Source organism: Pyrus communis, chromosome 3, assembly GCF_041283825.1.
Source record: "Pyrus communis isolate YQ-2024b chromosome 3, ASM4128382v1, whole genome shotgun sequence".
Taxonomy (NCBI): domain Eukaryota; kingdom Viridiplantae; phylum Streptophyta; class Magnoliopsida; order Rosales; family Rosaceae; genus Pyrus; species Pyrus communis.
This window is the reverse complement of record NC_142567.1, coordinates 888284-900587: the sequence shown is the minus strand read 5'-3', so window position 1 is coordinate 900587 and position 12304 is coordinate 888284. Positions and strand designations below refer to the sequence as shown.

At 39.0% G+C, this 12304-nt stretch overlaps 4 protein-coding genes across 4 annotated transcripts; 2 read left to right on the top strand and 2 right to left on the bottom strand.

Annotated features, from left to right (window-relative positions):
* Positions 1-575: 575 nt before the first annotated feature.
* On the top strand, positions 576-4117 carry LOC137716034 (protein LOW PSII ACCUMULATION 1, chloroplastic). The gene is made up of 9 exons (XM_068455422.2): positions 576-1030; positions 1377-1480; positions 1632-1767; positions 1971-2202; positions 2647-2804; positions 2942-3130; positions 3235-3335; positions 3474-3570; positions 3822-4117. The coding sequence occupies exons 1-9, from the start codon at positions 788-790 to the stop codon at positions 3894-3896; spliced, it is 1335 nt and encodes a 444-aa protein (XP_068311523.2). The 5' UTR covers positions 576-787; the 3' UTR covers positions 3897-4117.
* A 900-nt stretch (positions 4118-5017) lies between these two features.
* On the top strand, positions 5018-5566 carry LOC137714145 (protein RALF-like 33). The gene has a single exon (XM_068453424.2). The coding sequence runs from the start codon at positions 5096-5098 to the stop codon at positions 5435-5437; it is 342 nt and encodes a 113-aa protein (XP_068309525.1). The 5' UTR covers positions 5018-5095; the 3' UTR covers positions 5438-5566.
* A 408-nt stretch (positions 5567-5974) lies between these two features.
* On the bottom strand, positions 5975-7336 carry LOC137715910 (heat shock factor-binding protein-like). The gene is made up of 5 exons (XM_068455271.2): positions 7196-7336; positions 6819-6872; positions 6661-6684; positions 6542-6584; positions 5975-6256 (listed from the first exon to the last, which is right to left on the bottom strand). Exons 1-5 carry the CDS (start codon positions 7196-7198, stop codon positions 6111-6113), a joined length of 270 nt encoding a protein of 89 aa, XP_068311372.2. The 5' UTR covers positions 7199-7336; the 3' UTR covers positions 5975-6110.
* Positions 7337-8252: 916 nt separating this feature from the next.
* Positions 8253-12066, bottom strand: LOC137715620 (dol-P-Man:Man(5)GlcNAc(2)-PP-Dol alpha-1,3-mannosyltransferase). The gene is made up of 13 exons (XM_068454965.2): positions 11728-12066; positions 11617-11651; positions 11386-11523; positions 11217-11285; positions 10726-10883; positions 10580-10646; positions 10446-10499; positions 10078-10166; positions 9810-9926; positions 9327-9460; positions 9165-9243; positions 8822-8878; positions 8253-8716 (listed from the first exon to the last, which is right to left on the bottom strand). Exons 1-13 carry the CDS (start codon positions 11891-11893, stop codon positions 8545-8547), a joined length of 1335 nt encoding a protein of 444 aa, XP_068311066.2. The 5' UTR covers positions 11894-12066; the 3' UTR covers positions 8253-8544.
* Between the last annotated feature and the right edge of the window lie 238 nt (positions 12067-12304).

Below are 12304 nucleotides of genomic sequence, written 5' to 3'. Positions count from 1 at the left end.
ACCAACAATCGGCGCAAGAAATCAACAATCGACAGGTATCAACGACTGAGCAACACGGCAAATCACGGCCAGATCTACGAAAAAAATACGAACACGAAGAAGCAATAGAGCAGAGAACGAGACAAATACCAGCAATCACCACGACGAGCAACCACGATACTCAGAAATCCCCAAAAAAAAACTAGGGTTTGAGGAACCAACGAGCGGCAACCAGAGAACTCCGACGACGACACCGATCTACAACCAGAGAACTCCGACGACGATCAAACAACAGAACTCCACCGATCACCAAAGGAAAGCGGAAGCACCGGTCACCAAGATCGTCAGACGACGGCGTTAGCCATTGTCGGCGATGATGCCATGATAACAAACCTAATATATGTGATACAGAGAAAACAATGGAAAGGAAAAGTATCGAAGTGAGAGAACAAACTTAGAGAGAGAAAGAGGAGGAAATTTTCTGTTTTTCATTACTCTCCAACTGTAACCCACATGACTTATAAATACATCACAGATATAACTAACTCTAAAGTCCTCCAATACAATTGTTACACGTGTATATACTCTAACAAAGTGAGATCGTAGTAAACTTAAAAAACGTTTCTCGAATGTAATAGGATATTACATTAGTGACGATAAGGTTTATCTCCGCCCAAATACAGTGAAGAGTGAGTTACGGGCGGTGTGGATCTTCTGTTGTCGGCGCAGTAATGACACTGGATTCGCTTCTCTCTGTTGATAACAGAGCGTCAAAGGTTTACAGTGCGAGTTGATAAAACTCGCTTTAATGGCTGTGGCTGCTCCGGCTCTGCATCACCACCTATGGCTCCGCTTCTCAAACCCAATAACACGAACAAGGCCGTCTCTTCCCGGCGGAGGAACCGCCTTCCTCACCCATTTGCAAATTCACCAGAACTCAGCCCGCATCTCTCTCATTTCCTGCTCTTCAACTTCTCAGTCCACTGAAGCCAGTACAGACACCCCCGAGTCTTGTGTGAATTTGGGTCTCCAGCTCTTCTCCAAAGGACGGGTAATTTCCCATATTTCCCTACTAATCGTCGCAACTTTCAATTTCTTTGAGCAAATTTTACGTTTTTGTGAGATGGGTGCGTTGAGTTTTAGTTTTCTATCAAGAACGTACTGTCTATATGTTATTCATAATGTGTCGATATCAATGTTATCGCTTTCCTAAGTAGGAAATATCGTATCTTTAGTTTAATGTAATCTTTGAGGTTAGGAAAGCAGAAATATTGTATCTTTGCGCTTTGTTTCAATTTGCATACGTTTAGAAATTTGGATTTTGGTGAATAAGAAGCTCTCTTTTTTGCTGTATGAAAGTATTTGATATCGTGTCTCTATGATCCTGGAGTTTTCAGGTTAAAGATGCTTTAGTTCAGTTTGAAACAGCGCTGAGTTTGGATCCCAACCCAATCGAGGCCCAGGCTGCACTGTATAACAAAGCCTGCTGTCATGCCTACAAGTAGGGATTTCGGATTATTTTGTTGGTTTTCCTTATGCATCTCAGACTATCGAAAATATGCCCGAAGTTTATATTTTCTATCTGCATTTACCTCCAACTAATTCTTAGCTAGGCTGATAGGTGTGTTTTTTTCGTTCACATTTTGAGGAAGAGGGGAAGGAAGGAAAGCTGCTGATTGTCTACGTACCGCCTTGAGAGAATATGACCTCAAATTTGGCACAATTTTGAATGATCCCGACTTGGCCTCTTTCAGAGCTTTGCCTGAATTTAAGGAATTGCAGGAAGAGGTTTTTTACTAAACTCAAACTTTTAACTGTAAATTGTTTTGTCCTGTAATTTTGAGAGTGCATCTCATCCTCTGGTTGTTTCAACCGATTGGGGTTTGTAAGCGATGGAATCATATGAATAGCTGTTATTTATTGTTGAAACCTTGCCACGTTTTCTTCTGTCTTTGGACATCTTTTATGACAATTATTTCTTATTTATGCAGGCTAGACTAGGTGGGGAAGATATAGGCTACGGTTTTAGGAGAGATCTCAAACTCATTAGTGAAGTCCAAGCTCCATTCCGTGGGATTAGGAGATTCTTTTATGTAGCATTCTCTGCAGCTGCAGGAATCTCAACGTTCTTTACTGTACCCCGGCTGTTCCGTGCATTTCAAGGTGGTGATGATGCCCCTGACCTCTGGGAAACTGCTGGCAATGTTGCCGTTAATGTTGGAGGTAAAATCAAGTGCTTTTACTTGCATATAAAAAGTACTGTTCTCCCGCTTTTCTATGTATAAAAGTATTGAGTTAATCCATATAGAGTGTCTTTGATGAGATAACGTTGTTATAAATAACAATACTACGTTTGTCAGTTATGGTTCTTGGTAAGTTACTCTGTTTCATCGAAAACAGAACGTAATAATCTTATAGGATATCTGGAGACGTATGAGTTATAATTCTTTCAATGAGTATCTCATACAGATTGGGAGTAACAGGAGAAAAAAAAAAAAAAAAAACCCCAAAAGATCCAACTTTCACGAGTGTAAGCTTTTGGGTTGTGTGTTCATCGACAGTCGTGTCTTTCAATTGCTTGGGAGATCAAGGGATTGAATATGATACTGAGTGGACTTTGTAACTTGCTATTTAATATGACTAAGCTTTTGAATCAGTAATCTACAGGTCTTATTGTTCTTGTGGCATTGTTTTTATGGGAAAACAAGAAGGAGGAGGAACAACTTTCACAAATATCTCGCGATGAAAATCTATCAAGATTGCCATTGCGCCTCTCCACCAACCGGGTTGTTGAGCTTGTGCAGTTGCGTGACACTGTTAGGCCTGTGAGTACCAATGTTTTTTCTTTCTTCATTATCTCTATGTAGGTTATACGTTGGTGCAGGTCTTTTAATTCTCTACATCTATTTTTGTTTTCGTTATCTGGATAAATGCCAATGATCTGATGAAGTCTAGAATTTAGGTTATTTTAGCAGGGAAGAAGGAGACTGTTGCCTTAAGTATCCAGCAGGCAGCAAGATTTCGAACCGAGCTCCTAAGAAGAGGTGTTCTTTTAGTTCCTGTCATCTGGGATGAAGTTAAGGTACCTCAAATAGAGAAGAAAGGCTTCGGTACACCTTCAAAGGCAGCTGCTGCTCTTCCTTCTATTGGAGTAAGATGCAAAGACTTTCAACTATAGTTCTCAATGCATGTTCTGAGATAGACTTTGATAAGTTATTTCGTTCGTCCTACTATATCTGTTGGCTCCAATGGTAGGAAGATTTCGAGAAACGAACTCAGTCTATAACTGCAAAGTCAAAGTTAAAAGCTGAAATCCGATTCAAGGCTGAGCCTGTATCCCCTGCAGAATGGGAAAGGTTACATGCTACTCTTTATTGTCTACACACTTGTTTCGCCATCAAGTTATTACCCTAAATAACAAAATGCTTTGTGTTTATGTGCATTATTTGGTTTGTATGGTTTATATGCATTATGGTGTTGATATGCTTGATTAGGTGGATAAAGGATCAGCAAAAGTCCGAAGGAGTTACTCCTGGTGAGGATGTCTACATTATACTGCGCCTGGATGGTCGGGTTCGAAGATCAGGGAAAGTAAGTGCATACGGCATTTATGGCTACTTAAGTTCTGGATTTGAGTTTCCGAAATAGCAGATTTAATCTCCTGCATTTCATTTCAAATATACGCGTTTCTTTTGCTCCATTTATTTCCATACACCCTACAAACGTTTAAACTGGTTCGACCCAAGGAAAACTTAATTCTGCGTGTCATCCTCTCCTTTTCGTTTCCCTTTGTATTGTTTTGGAGTTGAATGCATCTGTAATATACTCCGATATCTTTGCAGGGCATGCCGGACTGGCAAGAAATTGTGCAGGAGCTGCCACCAATAGAAGCATTACTAAGTAAACTCGAAAGATAGGAGAGTTTTTACGGATGCCTCTGTTAGGCAATCATGTGGCTCTTACACTTCCCATCCCCCATAATATTTCCTTTAACTCCATCCCTTTCGGGTCATTTTGTATTACTAATACGTCTGCAGACGCACAATTCATGTACATTCCACTGATGTATTGTAAATTTTACCACAAACGGTGAATTTTAGACAGGTGGAAATATATTTCGATTTTTGTTTATATACAACGCAGTTTCTTTGTTGGATCATCCTTTCTAGAAGGCCGTTACACAACTCTGTGGGGGCTTGTAGCTTAAGTGGTCGAGCGTTTCACTCTCATACACTCTCGTTCTCGTCCCTAACCACCGTTATACCTAACTGACCGAGTATAATATAAAACAGCTTGTTTAGCTGTTGTTTTCAAAAAGATTAGTCTGAATCTCTTGACATAGGAAGAAGTTTAATCAAAGTCCGCTTAAGTGGCTCGAAGTTGGTGTAGTGCCTGCTGGCGCAAATTCAAAAACAATATCAATTTCAATGATTAGTTACATACCGATTTGTGGTTTGAATATAATAAAATCATTTTACATATTTCAACAAGCAGCTTGCTTCGGTTTTGATGCGGCTCGTTCGAAATTGCCTTAAGAACCGCTAAAAGAGTGTGCTTCGGTTTTGATGTGGCTCGTTTGAGATTCCCTTAAGAATGGCTAAAAGAGCTCTCTACTGACTAAAAAGGCTCTAATAACGTTTGATAAAAAAAACTCAAAAGACACTTCCCGGACAAATAAGTGTTTTCTGGAGACAGTAAGCGTTTCTAAATTCCGATTGCTTTTTCAATAAGCACTTGGTTTTTTTCAATTAAAGTTGTGACGTGTTTTTGATAAAAGCACTTTTAACAAAAGCACTTACGAGCGAAATCCGAAAACGGCCCTTGGGAAATCTCTACCAGCATATTTTCCGGTAGTGGTTGATTTCATTTTCTTGGTAGGTTTTGAACAAGTCATGGATTGTTCCAATTTCAGCTTTCTTCGTAGCAATTGGAACGAGGTTGAATTAATGCAAGTCAACAAAGTAATCACCTCCTCGAAGAAATCAGCATCCAATTTTCCATTTCCTTAACCTTTCGTCCCTTCTTAGGTTATCTTCTTCTCTTGTTCATATCATTTAAAACAACTCAGCAGCTATAAATACTCGTTGGAAGCCAAAAACACACCATACAAAAAACTATGGCCAATTCCTCCGCCATTATCTTTTCCTTGGCCCTCGTCACCGCTCTGATCATCTCCGCTGACGCAGGCGGCGATCACAGGGTGAGCTGGGTTCCGCTGAGACCCCGCTGCGAGGGTTCAGTAGCAGAGTGCATGGATGATCATGATGATGAGTTTGGCATGGACTCAGAGATCAGCAGGCGCATCTTGGCCACCTCACAGTACATAAGCTATGGAGCTCTGCAGAGAAACACTGTGCCTTGCTCTCACAGAGGTGCTTCCTACTACAACTGCAAGTCGGGTGCTCAGAGCAACCCCTACAAACGCGGATGCAGTTCTATTGCCCGTTGCCGGAGTTGATCACTGGTGTAGCTGTTTTATGTTATGGATTTAAGTAACAGATCATGCTGTGAATTGTAATGCTCATACTATTGCTTTATCTTTCTGTTTTTATCCCGACAATACTGTAGTCAAAATTTTCTTGATCAACCTTGTTATTTAACTTAACAATCTATCCTAAACCCGGGAGTATCTGGCTAGAGCAGTGTTCGAGTCGTCCTACTTGTGTATGCCTGGATTAACCAGAGCCGACTCGGTTGGGGCTATTCTGAAAGGTGAGTCCCTGCACGAAGAAGTCTGACCTGTTCGAGTTGTCCTACTTGTGTAAACGAGTTCCAGAATCATCGTTCTAGGACATTCCCGACTAGTATAATTTTATGAAATATAAAGATGCTACGGAATGTCAAAGTTTTCCCAGCAGCCAAACATTCAAAAAATAAACAAACAGCAATGAACTGTTAAATTCTGAAGAACAACGCATGATAAGACATCATCTCATATTAATGACTTTCAAAAGATAGACCGTGAACAACATTAGCTACAAGAGCACACTGAGTGTTTATAATCTCATAGAAACATCAGCTTCAATCGATCAAGCACAAATACACAACCGCAGACAAAGAAAAGATATCACAAAAACCGAAAACCTTGTCGAATGTAGCACTATGTTTATCAGCAAGAACATGAATTGTAACTAGGCAGAACCTTCATCTTGCTTCACTTCATCTGATGCTGGCTTGGACTGCTGCATTGGAGACGGAGAGCCCTCCATTCCCATCTCTGTTTTTAGGTCGTCGATGCTGCTCTCCAATTCATTTATGCGAGAGCCCATCTCGTCAAGTGATCATAGTTAAGGAAACATAGCAGATATTTCACTGATAGCACACAGATAGTAAGGTTTCAAACCCGTCAAGATCCAACTATCAAAACTTGCAGGCAAAACCAGAAACCAAATGAAAACCGAAAATCAAAAAGTATACACAGACTAATTCCTTCAACCTAATCAGACATACTCGCAGTTGTGGCTATAGGAGGAATCTATAACTAATTGAGAACCAAATATGACATCACCCTAACGCGGACAGATAAACGCTTTCAAAGTTAAAGAAAACGGGAAAAGGATATTCTTCGTAACAATGGAGTCGGACATCGTTTGGAACCTAGATTGCTGCAAACAGAAATTTTATCAGTAACAGTCAGTTATTTGATTCAACCAACATCACCTCAACTCGAGAAAAACTCACCATTTGTTGAAGAAGATTTTGCACCTGCAAAAAACAGACACCGAAAAATCATTACCAACACAAACATTCTTGTAAAAATGATCCAATAATCTCAAAATCCTACATTTTTCGAACAAAAATCGAAACTCAGAAAGCTATGAGAACAATTAGGCACTCACAAAAGCAGACATGTCGGCAGTGCTCTGCTTCGGATCCTCCGAATCATGCCCGTCCTGCAGAGAAAAACAAATTCAGAGCAAAACACAGCCAAAGTGCTCCAGAGAGTGGGCCTAACGACATGTCGTACCAGCAACAATCGCCCAAACCGACGTACATTTGGGCGAATTGCAACGATCAGAGAGAAAGAAAGAAGCTTTTGCGGTAATATCAAAAGCAAACGAATTTGGGCATTCACGTTGTAGCTAGAAAATTCAAAATTTTGAATTGAATCGAATCGGAGTTGAAAAATTCAGGAACCCTAACGGACAAACTAGACGAAATTGGACGATTTATTTCCAGAAAAATAACGAAATAAAGAACGAAGATTTGAAATTACCATTCTCTGCAACTTTTGGAAGTGTTCTTCTTGCTCCTTCTTCCGTCCGTACAGTAGCTGCAATGGCGATGCGTTGGGGCCTTTGGGTGCGGTGTGGCCTCTGGTTTATAGTTCCGGTGATTCGTTTGGACACGAAATTACTGCTATGCCCCTCCTTTTGAATTCAAAATTTCATTTTCTGGACCAAGGTGATGGTGGGCATTTTTGGAAAGTCAATGACTTGGAAGTTGAGAAGCTGAGCGCCACTGGAATTTCAAATTTTTTATTATCGTCACAAATAAATTAATACATTTAACGGTAATAAATAAGTACATTTTAAATTAGAGAGTTAGAAAAAATAAAAAGTTAAAAATCTATCACAATAAAGCGTTAATAGTATGTCTACTTAAGTCAAATTGGATGTTGGATTATTCCGATTATTAATTTTCATGCGTATTGAAACCATTTCAATTCTTTCTTCCCATGTTCTTACTAACAAATATGAAAGAGAAAATGCTAACTCAAGTCTCTCAAAAGTAAAACTCTCAATAGACCTTTTGTCACCCCTCATGTTTTTTACACAATGTTTTGTAATATTAATATGAGAATTAACATTAAACTGTAAAATAGCAAAAAGTCCATCGAAGGTTTCACCTTGAGGGAGTCCTCTTTGCATTTCTCAATATGAAATCAAGACAGTTGTCGGTTTCTAAGTGTTTTTTGACACCGAATAAATAGAGATAAAGAGAAAAGATCTCGAGTCTCTACATATACCATCTGTGCATTTAGACAAATCTTGGCCATTGATGAAAGTTAAGATTCCACCATAAAACCAATTGGCACTATGAGAAGTATCTCAACTTTAAACAATGCAAGGTCTCTTGTCCCATCAATATAGAATTCATTCTAAACACACGCCCCTCACGTGTGGTAAATTTTCAAACCTTACACGTGAACAACACAATGGATGACATGGAGCGAGTTTGACCGTTTAACTTCACACTTGGGACAGCCTACTCTGATTTCATTAAGAAAGTTTGTCAAAATTTGACCGAGAAGTAATACTAGATCAAGCTAGTTTATCAATTGTGTAATGCTTTCAAATTCCAGAAAAATTATAAGCTAAACATCGGGAACTGGCTGTCTTCTAACATCATCCATCAACTCAAAAGGATTCCGACCCGGACTATGTTCTCAAAAAGAGCACTATTCGAATTGTATAAATGATAACTGATACACACTGGAACAACAATCTCAAGAGAAGAAACAAAACCCTGATGCTTTTTCCAAGAGAAGAAGCAAAACCTCTACATTAGCAGATCTATATCGTCTGTGTAAGCGTTGTTTATGAAGATCCAGTAAATGCAGCATCATTTATCTTTGTTTTCAGGCGATGCTTTGTTGTCCACAAAAGGATATTCAGACGGGGCAGACCATAGACCGACCAGTATTACTATGTGGAGAAAAAAAAGCATCGCCGATGAGTACAGGTTTGAAGGAAAGACGTTCCAGCAAAACTCCATGCCGATAAACAACAATATGCTGTCCAGAATAAAGAAGTTCAATCAACAAAACGGATCAAAGTAGTAATCATACGTAATTAGTGAAGACTACGTAGCCTAAGGATTCAATGATAAAACAGCCTACCGTAGTACTGTGGGAAAAGGCGTTTTCCACAATAGATATGGTAAGCTATGGAAATACCTGCAATCAGACACATAAAGAACATTGAGTGCTATGAACAAAAGTTAGTGAATAATGTATTGAACTGCGCTAGGTGACCACCATAAAAAGAAACCCCTGTAATTCTAAAGTAGCGGGCAGATTAGCACAGGTCATGCATTGACATCGGGATCAAAGAAAATAGGTGCATTTAGGCGATCAGCTTTCTTAAAGATCCTATATTGTAAATTAGCTACCATGCATTTCTAAGTAGAGCGCTCCGGCTACAAGTTATGATTTATACAGAATATCATCCAGCAAAACTTACCATGAGTAGAACTGATAATGCAATGATCGAGCACATACAATGCCGATGAAATTCCCAACAAACATAGTCGTCACAATATCTGAAATCACCATGCCCACATTAGTATCAGTTAAAAGGAAAAGTAGTAAGGAAAAAACCTTATTACAGAGGCCTGCTACTTACATTCTTTCCTAAGGACCCTGTTGGATGAATGGATATTGAAGGACTTCTTCAAAGGGAATGAACTTGTAAGAGCAAATTTGAGTTTTATAGGATCAAGTCTAGAGTACAAAAATTTGAAGAGTCCACCTTCATGCCTGCACAAGTCGATTACCAAAACATATTCAGCAAAAATACATAATTATTTGGCCATCTATAAATACCAATCACTTGTCAAGATGCTAGAGGAATGCATGTTACTGTAGACAAGAGTATTTTAGTGCCAGTAGAGTGGTATCAGGAGGTTGTGATTGTCAAATGTGGAAATATGTCGAGATCAGGACAAATGTTTTCTTTTGGTGGGAACAACATTCATAACTTCAACTTTATAACTTCCTAACAAAATTTTACCTTGCCATAAAAATAGAATGATCCATACACCTAACACATTCTCCACGCCACTTCCCCAACAACGCTTATCAAAAAGAATTATACAGTTATACTTACATGCACCATCTATAATGAGCAAAAGGAGTGAGTAAACCAAGGTGAGCAATCAGCAAAGAGATTGCAAATGCCTTCGATACAAATATTGGCTCAGGAACAAACTTGAAATTAACAGACCTGAAAAGAATTGCATGTTATTTTTCAACAACAAAGTGCACTGATGAAAGGAATTTCAAATGAAAAATAGACCATGTATTGCTGAATAAGCACAGAAATTCGAATGGAAATTTTCTCTTAAAGATCATAAATTATTGTTCAAAGAATGTACCAGAAGTGAATAAAAACTCGACCGAGATTAAAGGCTCTTGAGATGTATGCAAACGGATGAGACATGATGAAAGGCATCCCCAACAGTATCTGCAGAACCATACCATTCAGCAAATAGCTGTCAACAAATGAACACCTGACAGGATAATGCTCTTGAAATGAGGATCTTGAAGTTTAGCTCACCTAATGATGTTGGAATAAAACACATACAGTCAACTTCTGCACTACCAGAGTTGCTTACTCTGAATTCTAAAAACGGTTAAAGAAAAATAATAGAATGTACATCACGGCTGCAAGGCTAAATCAAATGAAAGCTTACAAGTGTATGCAAACATTAGTCCGTTGAAAACAAAAGGAAGAGGTAAGCACCTGTACAAGTGCCGCACCAGCTAAAGCTGATATCACTCTACCGATACTCATAGCCTGTAAAAGATGTGTTGCTGGTTGAGAAATTTTAGCAAATAACTCATGCACGAATCCTATAGAAATGTAATTAATATTACCTTTAACATGAGGAGTAGTAGAGGTGGAGCATAGAGAAGCACATTCATCTTTATGGAAACAGCTCCACTTGACAGATCACAAAAGGCAAAATTAAACAATCATCGTTTATCTTCACAAAAGTTCATCAAGGATGTAAGAATGCTACCTGAAAATGATCAGTCCTAGATGCCACTTTTGGTAAAGAAGTGAGGCCAACGAAGCATACAGGAGCATCATGGCCAAACAGTCATTAAAAAGACGAAGCACAAAAATAGAATGAACCCTTTTCGATAGACAAAGCAAGATCAAAGCCCACCATGGAACCTGCAAAATAACAAAAGGGAATTGGAAGCCAAAATCAGAGCTGACACACAAGGGAGGAGAATCAAGTTTAAAACAAAGTTGTCAGCCGAGAAACAATACGCTGTTATCTTCAATATCCGGTGACACTTATGTTAAACATCCAAATATGTAATACAGTTAGTTTGACGACGAATTCCATGGAAAAACCTTCCAATTATTTTGTCATCAGTTAGGATGTACAATTGATAGTTCATTAAACCAATCACAACTTTGCAACATCAAAACCGGTGGGCAAAAGGCGCTAAAGCAGAATCAACACTTCATATTCACAAAAAAGATTGAAATTTGTCATACCACATCTGTCTTCCCATAGATGAACAATATGATCCCCAAGTTTATAATGTACAAAATCCCGAACAAAATCTGCAAATATGAAATAGAAATTGAAACCATTGGACAAAAACTACGAGTAAAAACTAAAAACATCAACGGAAAAACTTCCGTATTCGAAAAAAATGATCACCTGAGCTGGATGAACTTGGCCTCCTGTAACATACTGAATGGCAGAATAAAAGTAGAGGAAGCCAGCAGGATAAACCAGCGGCCCTGTGTCGCCTTTTAAGTTAGCGTAGTCTCTCTCTCCACCAAGAAACCCACTAACCTGTCAATCAAATACTGTCATTTTCTCGGCACATTTTCTTAGTAACCAAACAGTCAATAGAAAAAAGATAAAAACTTGGGGAAGATCACTCACTTGTGACATGTACGCGTCCCAATCTATCTTCGTATCTGCAATCCAACACTCACAATATCACCAATCCGAATTCATACATACAAGAGAGAGAGGGAGAGAGGGATAGATTACAGGGGACATAGGCGATGATAAGGGCGACTAGGATCGCATCGCAAAGGAGCAAGGCGGAAGAGAAGAGTAATTTAGGGTCTTTGAGAAATTTGGGGTTCGAGGATTTGGGAATCCGCCGCCTCTGCGGGGGTTTCGGCCGCGTCGCCGCCGTCGATCTGCCCGCCATGGTTGAGGCGTCGTCTTTGGACCTCAAGGCTCCAACGTACCAAAAATTAAAAAGGCCATATCGGATAAATGATCGCTGGTGCGGTTCTATGAGCAACTCCAGCGTTGGAGCCTTTTCTATGCACTATTTAATCTACCTAATGAACAATAACTGTCATTGATGAATAGTAATAGCTCTGGCAATAGATAATAAAATATTAGTATTTTTTTTATTTATAAAATAATACAAAATAATTTTAATTGTAATATCGGATAAGATTTTTAATCGTTCTCGTTGCGCTACGTGTCATTATCTGAAGTATTATTAAATAATACAAAATAATTTTATTTGTAATTTCGGATAAGATTTTTAATCGTTATCGTTGCGCCATTTGTCATAAAATCCGAAAAAACTCAACTGTGGAAAACTCAC

Excerpts from the sequence above, each read along its gene's own strand:
- LOC137714145 (XM_068453424.2), top strand. The coding sequence starts at position 5,096 with ATGGCCAATTCCTCCGCCATTATCTTTTCCTTGGCCCTCGTCACCGCT.
- LOC137716034 (XM_068455422.2), top strand. The coding sequence starts at position 788 with ATGGCTGTGGCTGCTCCGGCTCTGCATCACCACCTATGGCTCCGCTTC. Across the intron at positions 1,031-1,376 it reads AGCTCTTCTCCAAAGGACGG|GTTAAAGATGCTTTAGTTCA; the intron begins GTAATTTCCCAT and ends TGGAGTTTTCAG. Across the intron at positions 1,768-1,970 it reads TTAAGGAATTGCAGGAAGAG|GCTAGACTAGGTGGGGAAGA; the intron begins GTTTTTTACTAA and ends TTATTTATGCAG.
- LOC137715620 (XM_068454965.2), bottom strand. The coding sequence starts at position 11,893 with ATGGCGGGCAGATCGACGGCGGCGACGCGGCCGAAACCCCCGCAGAGG. Across the intron at positions 10,167-10,445 it reads CTGGTGCGGCACTTGTACAG|ATACTGTTGGGGATGCCTTT; the intron begins GTGCTTACCTCT and ends ATGGTTCTGCAG. Across the intron at positions 8,717-8,821 it reads CCTTTTCCCACAGTACTACG|CATATTGTTGTTTATCGGCA; the intron begins GTAGGCTGTTTT and ends TATTCTGGACAG.
- LOC137715910 (XM_068455271.2), bottom strand. Across the intron at positions 6,685-6,818 it reads CTGCCGACATGTCTGCTTTT|GTGCAAAATCTTCTTCAACA; the intron begins GTGAGTGCCTAA and ends TGTTTTTTGCAG. Across the intron at positions 6,585-6,660 it reads AAAATCTTCTTCAACAAATG|CAATCTAGGTTCCAAACGAT; the intron begins GTGAGTTTTTCT and ends TTCTGTTTGCAG.